The sequence below is a fragment of the Salmo salar genome, chromosome 13 (assembly GCF_965601325.2).
Source record: "Salmo salar chromosome 13, fSalSal1, whole genome shotgun sequence".
NCBI lineage: Eukaryota > Metazoa > Chordata > Actinopteri > Salmoniformes > Salmonidae > Salmo > Salmo salar.
The window spans coordinates 6,895,251-6,908,404 of NC_138303.1; the positions used below are offsets into that span (position 1 = coordinate 6,895,251).

The following is a 13,154-nucleotide window of genomic DNA, read 5'->3' on the forward strand; positions in this document are numbered from 1 at the left end:
AAGGAGGTGGGTGATTAACTGGACTTCAGTCAACTGAGCACTACTTAAATAGTCAACCGTTTATGATATATCGCTCTATAATATATATCTCTATAATATATATCTCTATAATATCTCTCTCTATAATATATATCTCTATATCTCCATAATATATCTCTCTATAATATATCTCTCTATAATATATATCTCTATATCTCCATAATATATCTCTCTATAATATATCTCTATAATATATGTCTTTATAATATATCTCTCTATATCTCTATAATATATATCTCTATAATATATATCTCTATAATATATATCTCTATATCTCCATAATATATCTCTCTATAATATATCTCTATAATATATATCTTTCTAATATATATCTCTATATCTCTATAATATATATCTCTATAATATATATCTCTATATCGCCATAATATATCTCTCTATTATATATATCTATATCTCTCTATAATATATATCTTCATAATATATCTCGCTATAATATATCTATAATATATCTCTATTATATATATATATATATATATCTCTATAATATATCTCTCTATAATATCTCTCTATAATATATATTTCTATAATATATCTCTCTATAATATATATTTCTATAATATCTCTATAATATCTCTCTCTATAATATATATCTCTATTATATATATCTCTATAATATCTCTATAATATATATCTTTATAATATATCTCTCTATATCTCTATAAAATATATCTCTATAATATATATTTCTATATCTCCATAATATATCTCTCTATAATATATAATTCTATAATATCTCTCTCTATAATATCTCTCTATTATATATATCTCTATAATATATCTCTCTATAATATATCTCTCTATAATATATCTCTATAATATATATCTTTATAATATATCTCTATAATATATATTTCTATATCACCACAATATATCTCTCTCTATAATATATCTCTCTATAATATATTTCTCTATAATATCTCTCTCTATAATATGTCTCTAATATATCTCTCTAAATATATTACGCATTGTTGAAGAAAAGTTTGAAATTAAATCACGAGACAGATTACAATTAGGTTTATGGTCAATTAGACAGTTTTTTCCCCACATTGCTTTTGCAACACAAAACATGTCCCCATAACGTTATGGAGAAAAGGTCTAGTGCTTTCTGTACCTTGTCCTTCTTGTCCCATCTCTTCTCTCGTCTCTTGACGTGCTTAACCTTCACAGCCCTCTTCCTCTGCACGGGGTCAAAGGTCGCCTCCTCATCATCACTATGCCACGGCTGCATAGATACCACAAGGAGATAATCAATCAATAAATTAATACATGTATTGATCAATCAGCCAATCAAAATGTATTCACGTATCACTTTTAACTAACAAAGCTAGTATACTGTATGTATATGTGTGTGTGTGTATGTCTGTCTGTCCGTCCGTGTGTGTGTACCATATTGTTATCCTCGTAGCCTGCAGCCTTGTACTGCTGGTAGAGCTCCATCTCATTCTCACTGTAGTCATCAAACAGAGGCCCTCCTCTTCTCAGACTCCCTCTGGCCCCCCGACCAGACAGGGCAAACTCCTCATCCTTTACACGAAGCATTTTCTACAGCGAGAGAGAGAGACAGAGAGAGAGACAGAGAGAGACAGAGAGAGAGAGAGACAGAGAGAGACAGAGAGAGACACAGAGAGACAGAGAGAGAGAGAGAGAGAGAGAGAGAGACAGAGACAGAGACAGAGAGAGACAGACAGAGAGAGAGAGAGACAGAGAGACAGAGAGAGAGAGAGAGAGAAAATGGTGCATCAAATATACTGAAGCGAATTCGGGGGGGGGGGGGCTTAACCCAGTCCAGGATTCAAAACTGGGTTCAACAACTGTCAACCCAAACATCTTTTAGGTAAAGAAATCCAAACCTATTGACGAGTTCGCTAGGAGTTTGGGTTAGATGTCACTACAATAACGTCAGTTTCAGAGGCTTCATTAGCGTAAATGAACAAAGAATGCATTTTGTCGAGGTTTGGTGATTTCTTGGGAGTACTAGAATAGTCTATGGTCCAAACGCACCCTCTATCTACCTTTATGGACTCACCCTCTATCTACCTTTATGGACTCACCCTCTATCTACCTTTATGGACTCACCCGCTATCTACCTTTATGGACTCGCCCTCTATCTACCTTTATGGACTCACCCGGGCTCGGACGTCGCACTGCCTGAGTCTGCACTTCTGTCTGATCTTATTGGGTCCTCCAAACTTCTTCATGTCTTTACAGAAATCACACTGAGCACAGTCCTCAGTCCTCCTGCACGGCTCACACTCTCCACACATACGGGCCGAACGCTTCACCTGCACACAAGGGAATCACAATTGGAATCACACTGGAATCACATTGGGTTTATACAGGCAGCCCAAGTCTGATTTTTTTTAACCACTTATTGGCCTTTAACCAATCAGATCTTTGCCAATAATGGGGCGAAATATCAGAATTGGGCTGCCTGTGTACAATTTACATTTTAGTAATTTAGCAGATGCTATTATCCAGAGCGACTTACAGTTAGAACACTTCTCTTAAAGATAGCTAGGTGGGACGAGCACATATCACAGTAGTTAGTATATTCAGATAGCTAGGTGGGACAACCACATATTACAGTAGTTAGTATATTCAGATAGCTAGGTGGGACAACCACATATCACAGTAGTTAGTATATTCAGATGGCTAGGTGGGACAACCACATATCACAGTAGTTAGTATATTCAGATAGCTAGGTGGACAACCATATATCACAGTAGTTAGTATATTCAGATAGCTAGGTGGGACAACCACATATTACAGTAGTTAGTATATTCAGATAGCTAGGTGGACAACCACATATCACAGTAGTTAGTTTATTCATCTTCAGATAGCTAGGTGGACAACCACATATCACAGTAGTTAGTATATTCATCTTCAGATAGCTAGGTGGGACGACCACATATCACAGTAGTTAGTATATTCAGATAGCTAGGTGGGACAACCACATATCACAGTAGTTAGTATATTCATCTTCAGATAGCTATGTGGGACAACCACATATCACAGTAGTTAGTATATTCAGATAGCTAGGTGGGACAACCACATATCACAGTAGTTAGTATATTCAGATAGCTAGGTGGACAACCACATATCACAGTAGTTAGTATATTCAGATAGCTAGGTGGGACAACCACATATCACAGTAGTTAGTATATTCAGACTAGCCCCTCCAGGTGCGGCAACAACCACATATTACAGTAGTTAGTATATTCAGATAGCTAGGTGGACAACCACATATCACAGTAGTTAGTATATTCAGATAGCTAGGTGGGACAACCACATATCACAGTAGTTAGTATATTCAGATAGTTAGGTGGACAACCACATATTACAGTAGTTAGTATATTCATCTTCAGATAGCTAGGTGGACAACCACATATCACAGTAGTTAGTATATTCAGATAGCTAGGTGGGACAACCACATATCACAGTAGTTAGTATATTCAGATAGCTAGGTGGGACAACCACATATCACAGTAGTTAGTATATTCAGATAGTTAGGTGGACAACCACATATTACAGTAGTTAGTATATTCATCTTCAGATAGCTAGGTGGACAACCACATATTAGTAGTTAGTATATTCAGATAGCTAGGTGGACAACCACATATCACAGTAGTTAGTATATTCAGATAGCTAGGTGGAGCAACCACATATCTACAGTAGGTTAGGTATATTCAGATAGCTAGGTGGACAACCACATATCACAGTAGTTAGTATATTCAGATAGCTAGGTGGACAACCACATATTACAGTAGTTAGTATATTCAGATAGCTAGGTGGGACAACCACATATCACAGTAGTTAGTATATTCAGATAGCTAGGTGGGACAACCACATATCACAGTAGTTAGTATATTCAGATAGCTAGGTGGGACAACCACATATCACAGTAGTTAGTATATTCAGATAGCTAGGTGGGACAACCACATATCACAGTAGTTAGTATATTCAGATAGCTAGGTGGACAACCACATATTACAGTCGTGAAGGTGTGAAGGCCAAGAGACCAGACGTGGCAGAACTGAGTTCTCAGGTTGGGATGTACGGTTTGAGCATATCCTGAAGGTAGATCTGGGCAGTTCTTCTTGCACCAGGGTCTTGTAGTGGGTTCGAGCTTCGACTGGAAACCAGTGGAGTGTGCGGAGGAACAGGGTGACATGAGAAAACTTGGGAAAGGTAAACACCTGGTGGGCTGCGGCATTCTGGATAAGTTGCAGTGGTTTGAAGGCACAAGCGGGAGCCCAGCCAACAGCGAGTTGCAGTAGTCCAGGCGGGAGATGACGAGTGCCTGGATTAGGACCTGCGCCGCTTCCTGTGTGAGGAAAGGTCGTATTCTACAGATGTTTCACTTCCTGTGTGAGGAAAGGTCGTATTCTACGGATGTTCCTCTTCCTGTGTGAGGTAGGGTCGTACTCTAATGATGTTCCACTTCCTGTGTGAGGAAAGGTCGTACTCTACGGATGTTCCTCTTCCTGTGTGAGGAAAGGTCGTACCCTACGGATGTTCCACTTCCGGTGTGTGGTAGGGTCGTACTCTAAAGATGTTCCACTTCCTGTGTAAGGTAGGGTCGTACTCTAAAGATGTTCCACTTCCTGTGTGAGGCAGGGTCGTACTCTAAAGATGTTCCACTTCCTGTGTGAGGCAGGGTCGTACTCTATAGATGTTCCACTTCCTGTGTGAGGTAGGGTCGTACTCTAATGATGTTCCACTTCCTGTGTGAGGTAGGGTCGTACTCTACGGATGTTCCATTTCCTGTGTGAGGTAGGGTCTTATTCTACGGATGTTCCACTTCCTGTGTGAGGTAGGGTCGTACTCTACGGATATTCCACTTCCTGTGTGAGGAAAGGTCGTACCCTACGGATGTTCCACTTCCTGTGTGAGGAAAGGTCGTATTCTACGGATGTTCCTCTTCCTGTGTGAGGAAAGGTCGTACCCTACAGATGTTCCACTTCCTGTGTGAGGAAAGGTCGTACCCTACGGATGTTCCACTTCCTGTGTGAGGAAAGGTCGTATTCTACAGATGTTCCTCTTCCTGTGTGAGGAAAGGTCGTACCCTACGGATGTTCCACTTCCTGTGTGAGGAAAGGTCGTATTCTACATATGTTCCTCTTCCTGTGTGAGGAAAGGTCGTATTCTACGGATGTTCCTCTTCCTGTGTGAGGAAAGGTCGTACCCTACGGATGTTCCACTTCCTGTGTGAGGAAAGGTCGTATTCTACATATGTTCCTCTTCCTGTGTGAGGAAAGGTCGTATTCTACGGATGTTCCTCTTCCTGTGTGAGGAAAGGTCGTATTCTACGGATGTTCCTCTTCCTGTGTGAGGAAAGGTCGTACCCTACGGATGTTCCTCTTCCTGTGTGAGGTAGGGTCATACCCTACGGATGTTGTAGAGCATGAACCTGCAGGAGCGAGTCACTTCTTTTTTTAAATGTTTGTAGAGAACAACAGGGTGTTGTCCAGGGGTCACACCAAGGTTATTTGCACTCTGGGAGGGGGAACAAGTTTAGCTTTCCTCCATTTTCGCTCAGCTGCCCGCAGCCCTGTTCTATAGTGTGTCTCTCAGCCACGGGAGTTCGAGCCGGCCAGGAGTTAAGGGAACAGTGGGAGGTGGAAAGGGAGGAGAGTAGAGTCAAAGAGACCGAGTCATGAGAGAAGGGAGAGATGATAGGATAGAAGAGGAGAGAGTAGTGGGAGAGAGAGAGAGACCATCTGGGTATGGGTGAGTGGGTAGGACCATCTGGGTAGGGGTGAGTGGGTAGGACCATCTGGGTAGGGCTGAGTGGGGAGGACCATCTGGGTAGGGGTGAGTGGGTAGGACCAGCTGGGTAAGGCTGAGTGGGGAGGATCATCTGGGTAGGGCTGAGTGGGTAGGACCATCTGGGTAGGGGTGAGTGGGTAGGACCATCTGGGTAAGGCTGAGTGGGGAGGACCATCTGGGTAGGGCTGAGTGGGTAGGACCATCTGGGTAGGGGTGAGTGGGTAGGACCATCTGGGTAGGGGTGAGTGGGTAGGACCATCTGGGTAAGGCTGAGTGGGGAGGACCATCTGGGTAGGGCTGAGTGGGGAGGACCATCTGGGTAGGGGGGAGTGGGGAGGACCATCTGGGTAGGGGCGAGTGGGTAGGACCATCTGGGTAGGGGGGAGTGGGTAGGCCCATCTGGGTAGGGGTGAGTGGGTAGGACCATATGGGTAGGGCTGAGTGGGTAGGGTAGGAGATGTGAGAATGACCATCTGAGTAGGGGTGCGTGGGTAGGGTAGCAGGAGAGATGGAGATACAAGGAGACAAAGTAGTGATCGGAAACCTGTAGGTTGCAGTGAGATTAGTAGAAGAACAGCCTCTAGTGAAGATTAGTCCAAGCGTATTGCCTGGGAGTGGGATAGGACTGGGAAAGGGTAAGGTCAAAAGAGACAAGCAGGGAAAATAAGACGTGGAAAGAAATGAGACAATGTCGGGAGGTTGAAGTCTCCCAGTACGATGAGCGGTAAGCCATCATCGGGAAATTAGCTTATTAAGGTGTCAAGTTCATTGAGGAACTCTTCAAGGGCACCTGGTGGGTGATAGATGACAACAATGTTACGCTTCAGTGGAAAAATGACAGTGACAGCATGGAATTCAAATGAGGAGATGAACAGGTGAGAGAGGGAGAAAAGAGAAAATCTCCCATTTAGGAGAAATGAGTAGCCCTGTGCCATCACCGTGACGACCAGACGCTCTCAGACTACGAGAGAACCCATAGAGAGATGACGAGAGAGCAGCTGGAGTAGTCGTGTTCTCTGGGGAAATCCATGTCTCCGTCAGGGACAAAAAGTCAAGGGACTTTTTTAGTGTAACAAAGGCTGAGATGTAACTGAGATGGCTACTTTATTCACTTCAAATCAAATCAAATGTATTTATATAGCCCTTCTTACATCAGCTGATATCTCAAAGTGCTGTACAGAAACCGAGCCTAAAACCCCAAACAGCAAGCAATGCAGGTGTAGAAGCACAGTGGCTAGGAAAAACTCCCTAGAAAGGCCAAAATCTAGGAAGAAACCTAGAGAGGAACCAGGCTATGAGGGGTGGCCAGTCCTCTTCTGGCTGTGCCGGGTGGAGATTATAACAGCACATGGCCAAGATGTTCAAATGTTCATAAATGACCAGCAGGGTCAAATAATAATAATCATAGTAGTTGTCGAGGGTGCAACAAGTCAGTAACACAAGAGTAAGTGTCAGTTGGCTTTTTCATAGCCGATCTTTGAGAGTATCTCTACTTCATACTAACTAGGCTGCTTTTCATTTAAAAAGTTTAAATTCGCTAGTCTGTCAAGCCCTCTCCCTCTAGAATGAACTATATATATATATATATATATATATATATATATATATATATATATATATATATATATATGCATCTTCCAGCAATCTATTTATAGGATAGGTCCTTGTCAGTCACAGAGTGAGCAACGTCTGACTGACTGTCCCATCTCCCGGTACAATTTGTGTTCGTTGCGGTTGGTTGGATTCGAATTTCTTTACACGGAGGAGGAAGAAAACGCACGTTTCATTATTGTTTTCTAACACATATATTTTCTTTCACCGTGTGTCAAATAGCCAGCCACACTGAGTCGTGGCGCATAGGCGATCTACTGTGATCTACTGGGTCCTGTGTAGCTCAGTTGGTAGAGCATGGGGTTAGCAACGCCAGGGTTGTGGGTTTGATTCCCACGGGGGACCAGTACGGGGGGAAAAAATGTATGAAATGTATGTATTCATGACTGTAAGTCGCTCTGGATAAGAGCGTTGACTAAAATGTAAATGTAAATTTGATTGAATACTGAACAGCAAGTGTTCAATAGTTCATAAAAAAAAGTGTCGAACTGACTGAATAAAGTAGATTCTCCTATATCCCTTTACCATTCATAAATTTACATTTACATCATTTAGCAGACGCTCTTATCCAGAGCCACTTACAGTAGTGAATGGATATATTTCATACATTTTTTTCCCGTACTGGTCCCCCGTGGGAATCGAACCCACAACCCTGGTGTTGCAAGCACCATGCTCTACCAACTGAGCCACACGGGACCAGCAATCTATTTATAGGAAAGGTCCTTGTCAGTCACAGAGTGAGCAACGACAGTCGTCCCGTCTCCCGGTACAATTTGTGTTCATTGCGGTTGGTTGGATTCGAATTTCTTTACATGGAGGAGGAAGAAAACGCACATCTCATTATTGTTTTCTAAAAACTTACATAAAAACATGTTTTCTATAAATCATACAACCTGGTTATATTTTCAAAGTTATTGCATCGGGACAAGCAAACCAAAATATTTCCTTGGTTTTTCTTTTCCTAGTCATTAGCTGTCATAGTAATGACAGGTGTGTGCGCAGTGGTGTAGGCCAGTACTAGGACCCCTGGGGGTACTTGGCCTATCCACAGGGGGTACTTGGCCTATCCACAGGGGGTACTAGGACCCCTGGGGGTACTTGGCCTATCCACAGGGGGTACTTGGCTTATCCACCAGGGGGGCACTTGGCCTATCCACAGGCTGTACTTGGCCTAGCCACAGTCCACTAGCTAGCTAGCCACAACAGTCAACTAGCTAGCTAGCCACAGCAGTCGACTAGCTAGCTAGCCACAGCAGTCGACTAGCTATCTAGCCACAGCAGTCGACTAGCTAGCTAGCCACAGCAGTCGACTAGCTAGCTAGCCACAGCAGTCGACTAGCTAGCTAGCCACAGCAGTCCACTAGCTAGCTAGCCACAGCAGTCCACTAGCTAGCTAGCCACATCAGTCCACTAGCTAGCTAGCCACATCAGTCCACTAGCTAGCTAGCCACAACAGTCCACTAGCTAGCTAGCCACAACAGTCCACTAGCTAGCTAGCCACAACAGTCCACTAGCTAGCTAGCCACAACAGTCCACTAGCTAGCTAGCCACAACAGTCGACTAGCTAGCTAGCCACAACAGTCCACTAGCTAGCTAGCCTCAACAGTCGACTAGCTAGCTAGCCACAACAGTCCACTAGCTAGCTAGCCACAACAGTCCACTAGCTAGCTAGCCACAACAGTCCACTAGCTAGCTAGCCACAACAGTCCACTAGCTAGCTAGCCACAACAGTCCACTAGCTAGCTAGCCACAACAGTCCACTAGCTAGCTAGCCACAACAGTCCACTAGTTAGCTAGCTAGCCACAACAGTCCACTAGCTAGCTAGCCACAGCAGTCGACTAGCTAGCTAGCTAGCCACAGCAGTCCACTAGCTAGCTAGCTAGCCACAGCAGTCCACTAGCTAGCTAGCCACTGCAGTCCACTAGCTAGCTAGCCACAACAGTCCACTAGCTAGCTAGCCACAACAGTCCACTAGCTAGCTAGCCACAAAAGTCCACTAGCTAGCTAGCCACAACAGTCCACTAGCTAGCTAGCCACAACAGTCGACTTGCCAGCCAGCCACAACAGTCGACTAGCCAGCCAGCCACAACCGTCCACTAGCCAGCTAGCCACAACAGTCCACTAGCTAGCTAGCCACAACAGTCCACTAGCCAGCTAGCCACAACAGTCCACTAGCCAGCTAGCCACAACAGTCCACTAGCTAGCTAGCCACAACAGTCCACTAGCTAGCTAGCCACAACAGTCCACTAGCTAGCTAGCCACAACAGTCCACTAGCTAGCTAGCCACAACAGTCGACTAGCTAGCTAAGTAGCTGTTTAGATTTTAACACATTCACTCATTTGTTTGTAAACAATTAACAAGTTTCCACAAGTTCTTGTCAAACTGTCAACAGAGCAGCTAACAAGCAATAAGATATGTCAAATAACCGTCTAAAAACCACAAGAGGGCAAATATCAGATTAGACCGTTCCGATACAAGGCGCACAGCCAGGAATCAGATTTGACCGTTCAGACACAAGGCGCATGGCCAGGAATCAGATTTGACCGTTCGGACACAAGGCGCATGGCCAGGAATCAGATTTGACCGTTCAGACACAAGGCGCATGGCCAGGAATCAGATTTGACCGTTCGGACACAAGGCGCATGGCCAGGAATCAGATTTGACCGTTCGGACACAAGGCGCATGGCCAGGAATCAGATTTGACCGTTCGACACAAGGCGCATGGCCAGGAATCAGATTTGACCGTTCGGACACAAGGCGCATGGCCAGGAATCAGATTTGACCGTTCGGACACAAGGCGCATGGCCAGGAATCAGATTTGACCGTTCAGACACAAGGCGCACGGCCAGGAATCAGATTTGACCGTTCAGACACAAGGCGCACGGCCAGGAATCAGATTTGACCGTTCAAACACAAGGCGCATGGCCAGGAATCAGATTTGACCGTTCGGACACAAGGCGCATGGCCAGGATTCAGATTTGACCGTTCAGACACAAGGCGCATGAATCAGATTTGTATATGATTTCAACCATTCTACCATTTATTCATCATTATTCCTACATTTGAAAATGTAAAAAAAAAGGTAAATAGTAAATTGCGCATTTATAAACACTATTTTAAATGATTTAATAATGGACTACTTAACTTATTGTCAACGCAAAATTATTTATAAGGTATTTGTTGATGTTTATTAATGAATGGGTTGACTCAAAATGTATACACATATTTATAAATGTATTTCTATAGGTCATGGATGGCATATTTAAGCAATTACGCATGTGGTATTTAAAATAAATAAAAGTTTTTACCTTTATTTAACTAGGCAAGTCAGTTAAGAACAAATTCTTATTTTCAATGACAGCCTAGGAACAGTGGGTTAACTGCCTTGTTCAGGGGCAGAACAACAGATTTTTACCTTGTCAGCTCAGGGATTTGATCTTGCAACCTTTTGGTTACAAGTCCAACGCTCTAACCACTAGGCTACCCTGCCGCCCCATGGCCAATATACCATGGCTAAGGACTGTTCTTAGGCGCTCGGGTAACGTGGAAAAATGTCAAGGGGTATGAATATTCTTTCTGAAGGCGCTGTATATATTTAGTGAACTATTGGTTGTTACCCGTGAACCTCGGCAGTGTTCTATATTCAGGTCTGGAGTGTGATGCTGCTTCTCCATCTTTTCCAGGTCTCCCGTCTCCTTCTCTGTTTTCTCCTGGTCTCCCGTCTCCTTCTCCATCTTTTCCTTGGTCTTCTTGGGACGATACTTTATCTCCAGGGTCCCGTCTTTGGCTAGATAACAACACAAGAAATCAGTGGGTTTAATTCATTTAAACGATTGGATGTACATATCACAGATTGGCCCTTTAACTCAAGACTGCTTCATTGGTCGTTTTCATTTTAGATCACAAAAGGAGTGCCGTGGTTTTCGTGTTTTGTCTCTTTTTCTCGACACGTCTGCATTGTTTGGTTATCATCATTTCCGAAACAGAGGACAGACTTACCACGACATTTCTCACAGTACCACACCCGGATGACTTTAGCTGCCTTCTCTGATATGCCGATGCAGTCACCGTGAAACCACTCGTTACAGCAGTCACAACCACTGCAGAGACAGAGACAGGGGAAACACACATATATATGAGAGGCCTGTTCCACCGTCCATCTGTCTGTCGTTTGTCATCTTTGTTCAGACAGACAGACAGACAGACAGACAGACAGACAGACAGACAGACAGACAGACAGTTACATCATGAAGCAGTTGATGTCAGGTCTGCGACAGATACAGTAGACAGGTGCGTTCTCCCCCTCCATCATGGGTCCTACAGGTCTGTCAGGGCCAGGGGCTGGGTCGAGGTCTGATACCTCACTGTGACTGTCCTGAGGGGTAGAGGAGCAGAAGCAACATTTCATACATCTGGAGGGGGGGTGTGTGTGTGTGTGTGTGTGTGTGTGTGTGTGTGTGTGTGTGTGTGTATTTGCCCATGGTGATGATAGCCTAAATTAGCTCAATTCTGATCATGTCAACAGAAGAAACAATATTTACAAAAAAAAAAAACGATAATAGATTGACTAAGGAAATTGGCTTTAGGTATCCATATTTAAAAGTATATTATTAAAATCTGTACTCATCTTCTTGCTCGGCGTTCACACTGGCAGCCCAATTCTGATCTTCCACTAAATTAATATTTTCTCCCAATCAGATCAGCTCTTTGCCAATAACTGGACAAATGTTGGCAATAATTGAGCAAAATGTTGGCAATATTTAACTGGGCTCCTTGTGTAAACATTGATTTTGTTTTTGATTTGAAAACATCAGGTATCAAATTAACGAATGAATTAATGTATATCAGAATTTTTAACATGAATTGACCATGACTAGAATAAGGAATATAAATCTGTTTTGCGATGCAGAATCACACATACACACATCACCGTATCATCCCGCTTTGTGAAGATGGAGAATGCCATGAGTAGATGCTGAAAATGATGAGACGCTCTTTCACTTACCATGATGACTGGGGATCGCGTTGGGAAAGACACTTACAGGAAAAACCGGGTGCAGTAGAGAAATAATGTCCAACTACTGCATGAGAAAATAAAACATTTTGATTTCTACATTTACATGTTTTGATTTAGTACGATTTTAGTTCAAAACATCTGCAGAAAATGGTTGTTTCCGGTTCGTCCTTCTTCGGTTATTTGTTAAATGGAGCCACAGGCAGCGTTCAGAGGTAGCGCCACCTGCTGTTTGGTAGGAGGTAATGCAAGTCCAATTTCTACCACTCTGATCTGAAAAGTACTGCGTGCCACCCCAACATGAAACAATACAAAAATATTCATTTTTTTTCTCCCCCCCCCCGGACGTTGAAATCAGGTGCATTTTAGGTGCTCAAAAATACCTATTTTTACCTATCTTTCCGGATAGGTAAATTGCGGTAAATTGCGGTCATTGATTCTACAGCCAAATATCAACTTCGCATACATTTTCAGTGAGGTAATTTTTATATCACAACACTTGTTTAAACCTGAAGGTCACAACAGAACAGGTATTACTGTTCCCTTCTGCCTCTACCGCTTATCTTAGCTTTTTAAAAATGCTTAAAAACTGGCAGCAATGATGTTGAAAGCAACTCAAGCAACTGAATAAACCAACAGACCAGTTCAACTACAATAACATTCTCAGTAAGTCCGGACAAAGATGAATTGCCCCGCTT

The 13,154-nt window shown here is 43.1% G+C and overlaps 1 protein-coding gene and 1 non-coding gene across 2 annotated transcripts in view; one reads left to right on the top strand and one right to left on the bottom strand.

The window, feature by feature from the left end:
• Positions 1-12,658, bottom strand: part of LOC106566323 (CXXC-type zinc finger protein 1) — a 38,303-nt gene extending 25,645 nt beyond the window's left edge. The window contains exons 1-7 of the mRNA XM_014134234.3: positions 12,448-12,658; positions 11,687-11,817; positions 11,442-11,542; positions 11,060-11,229; positions 2,187-2,342; positions 1,447-1,602; positions 1,172-1,282 (exon numbers count right to left, since the gene is read on the bottom strand). Coding sequence (XP_013989709.1) covers positions 1,172-1,282; positions 1,447-1,602; positions 2,187-2,342; positions 11,060-11,229; positions 11,442-11,542; positions 11,687-11,817; positions 12,448-12,450 — 828 coding nt within the window. The 5' untranslated portion in view covers positions 12,451-12,658. The remainder of the gene's footprint in view (positions 1-1,171; positions 1,283-1,446; positions 1,603-2,186; positions 2,343-11,059; positions 11,230-11,441; positions 11,543-11,686; positions 11,818-12,447) is intronic.
• Positions 7,711-7,786, top strand: trnaa-agc (transfer RNA alanine (anticodon AGC)). Its single transcript has one exon. It is a non-coding gene; the product is annotated as a tRNA-Ala (tRNA).
• Positions 12,659-13,154: the final 496 nt, after the last annotated feature.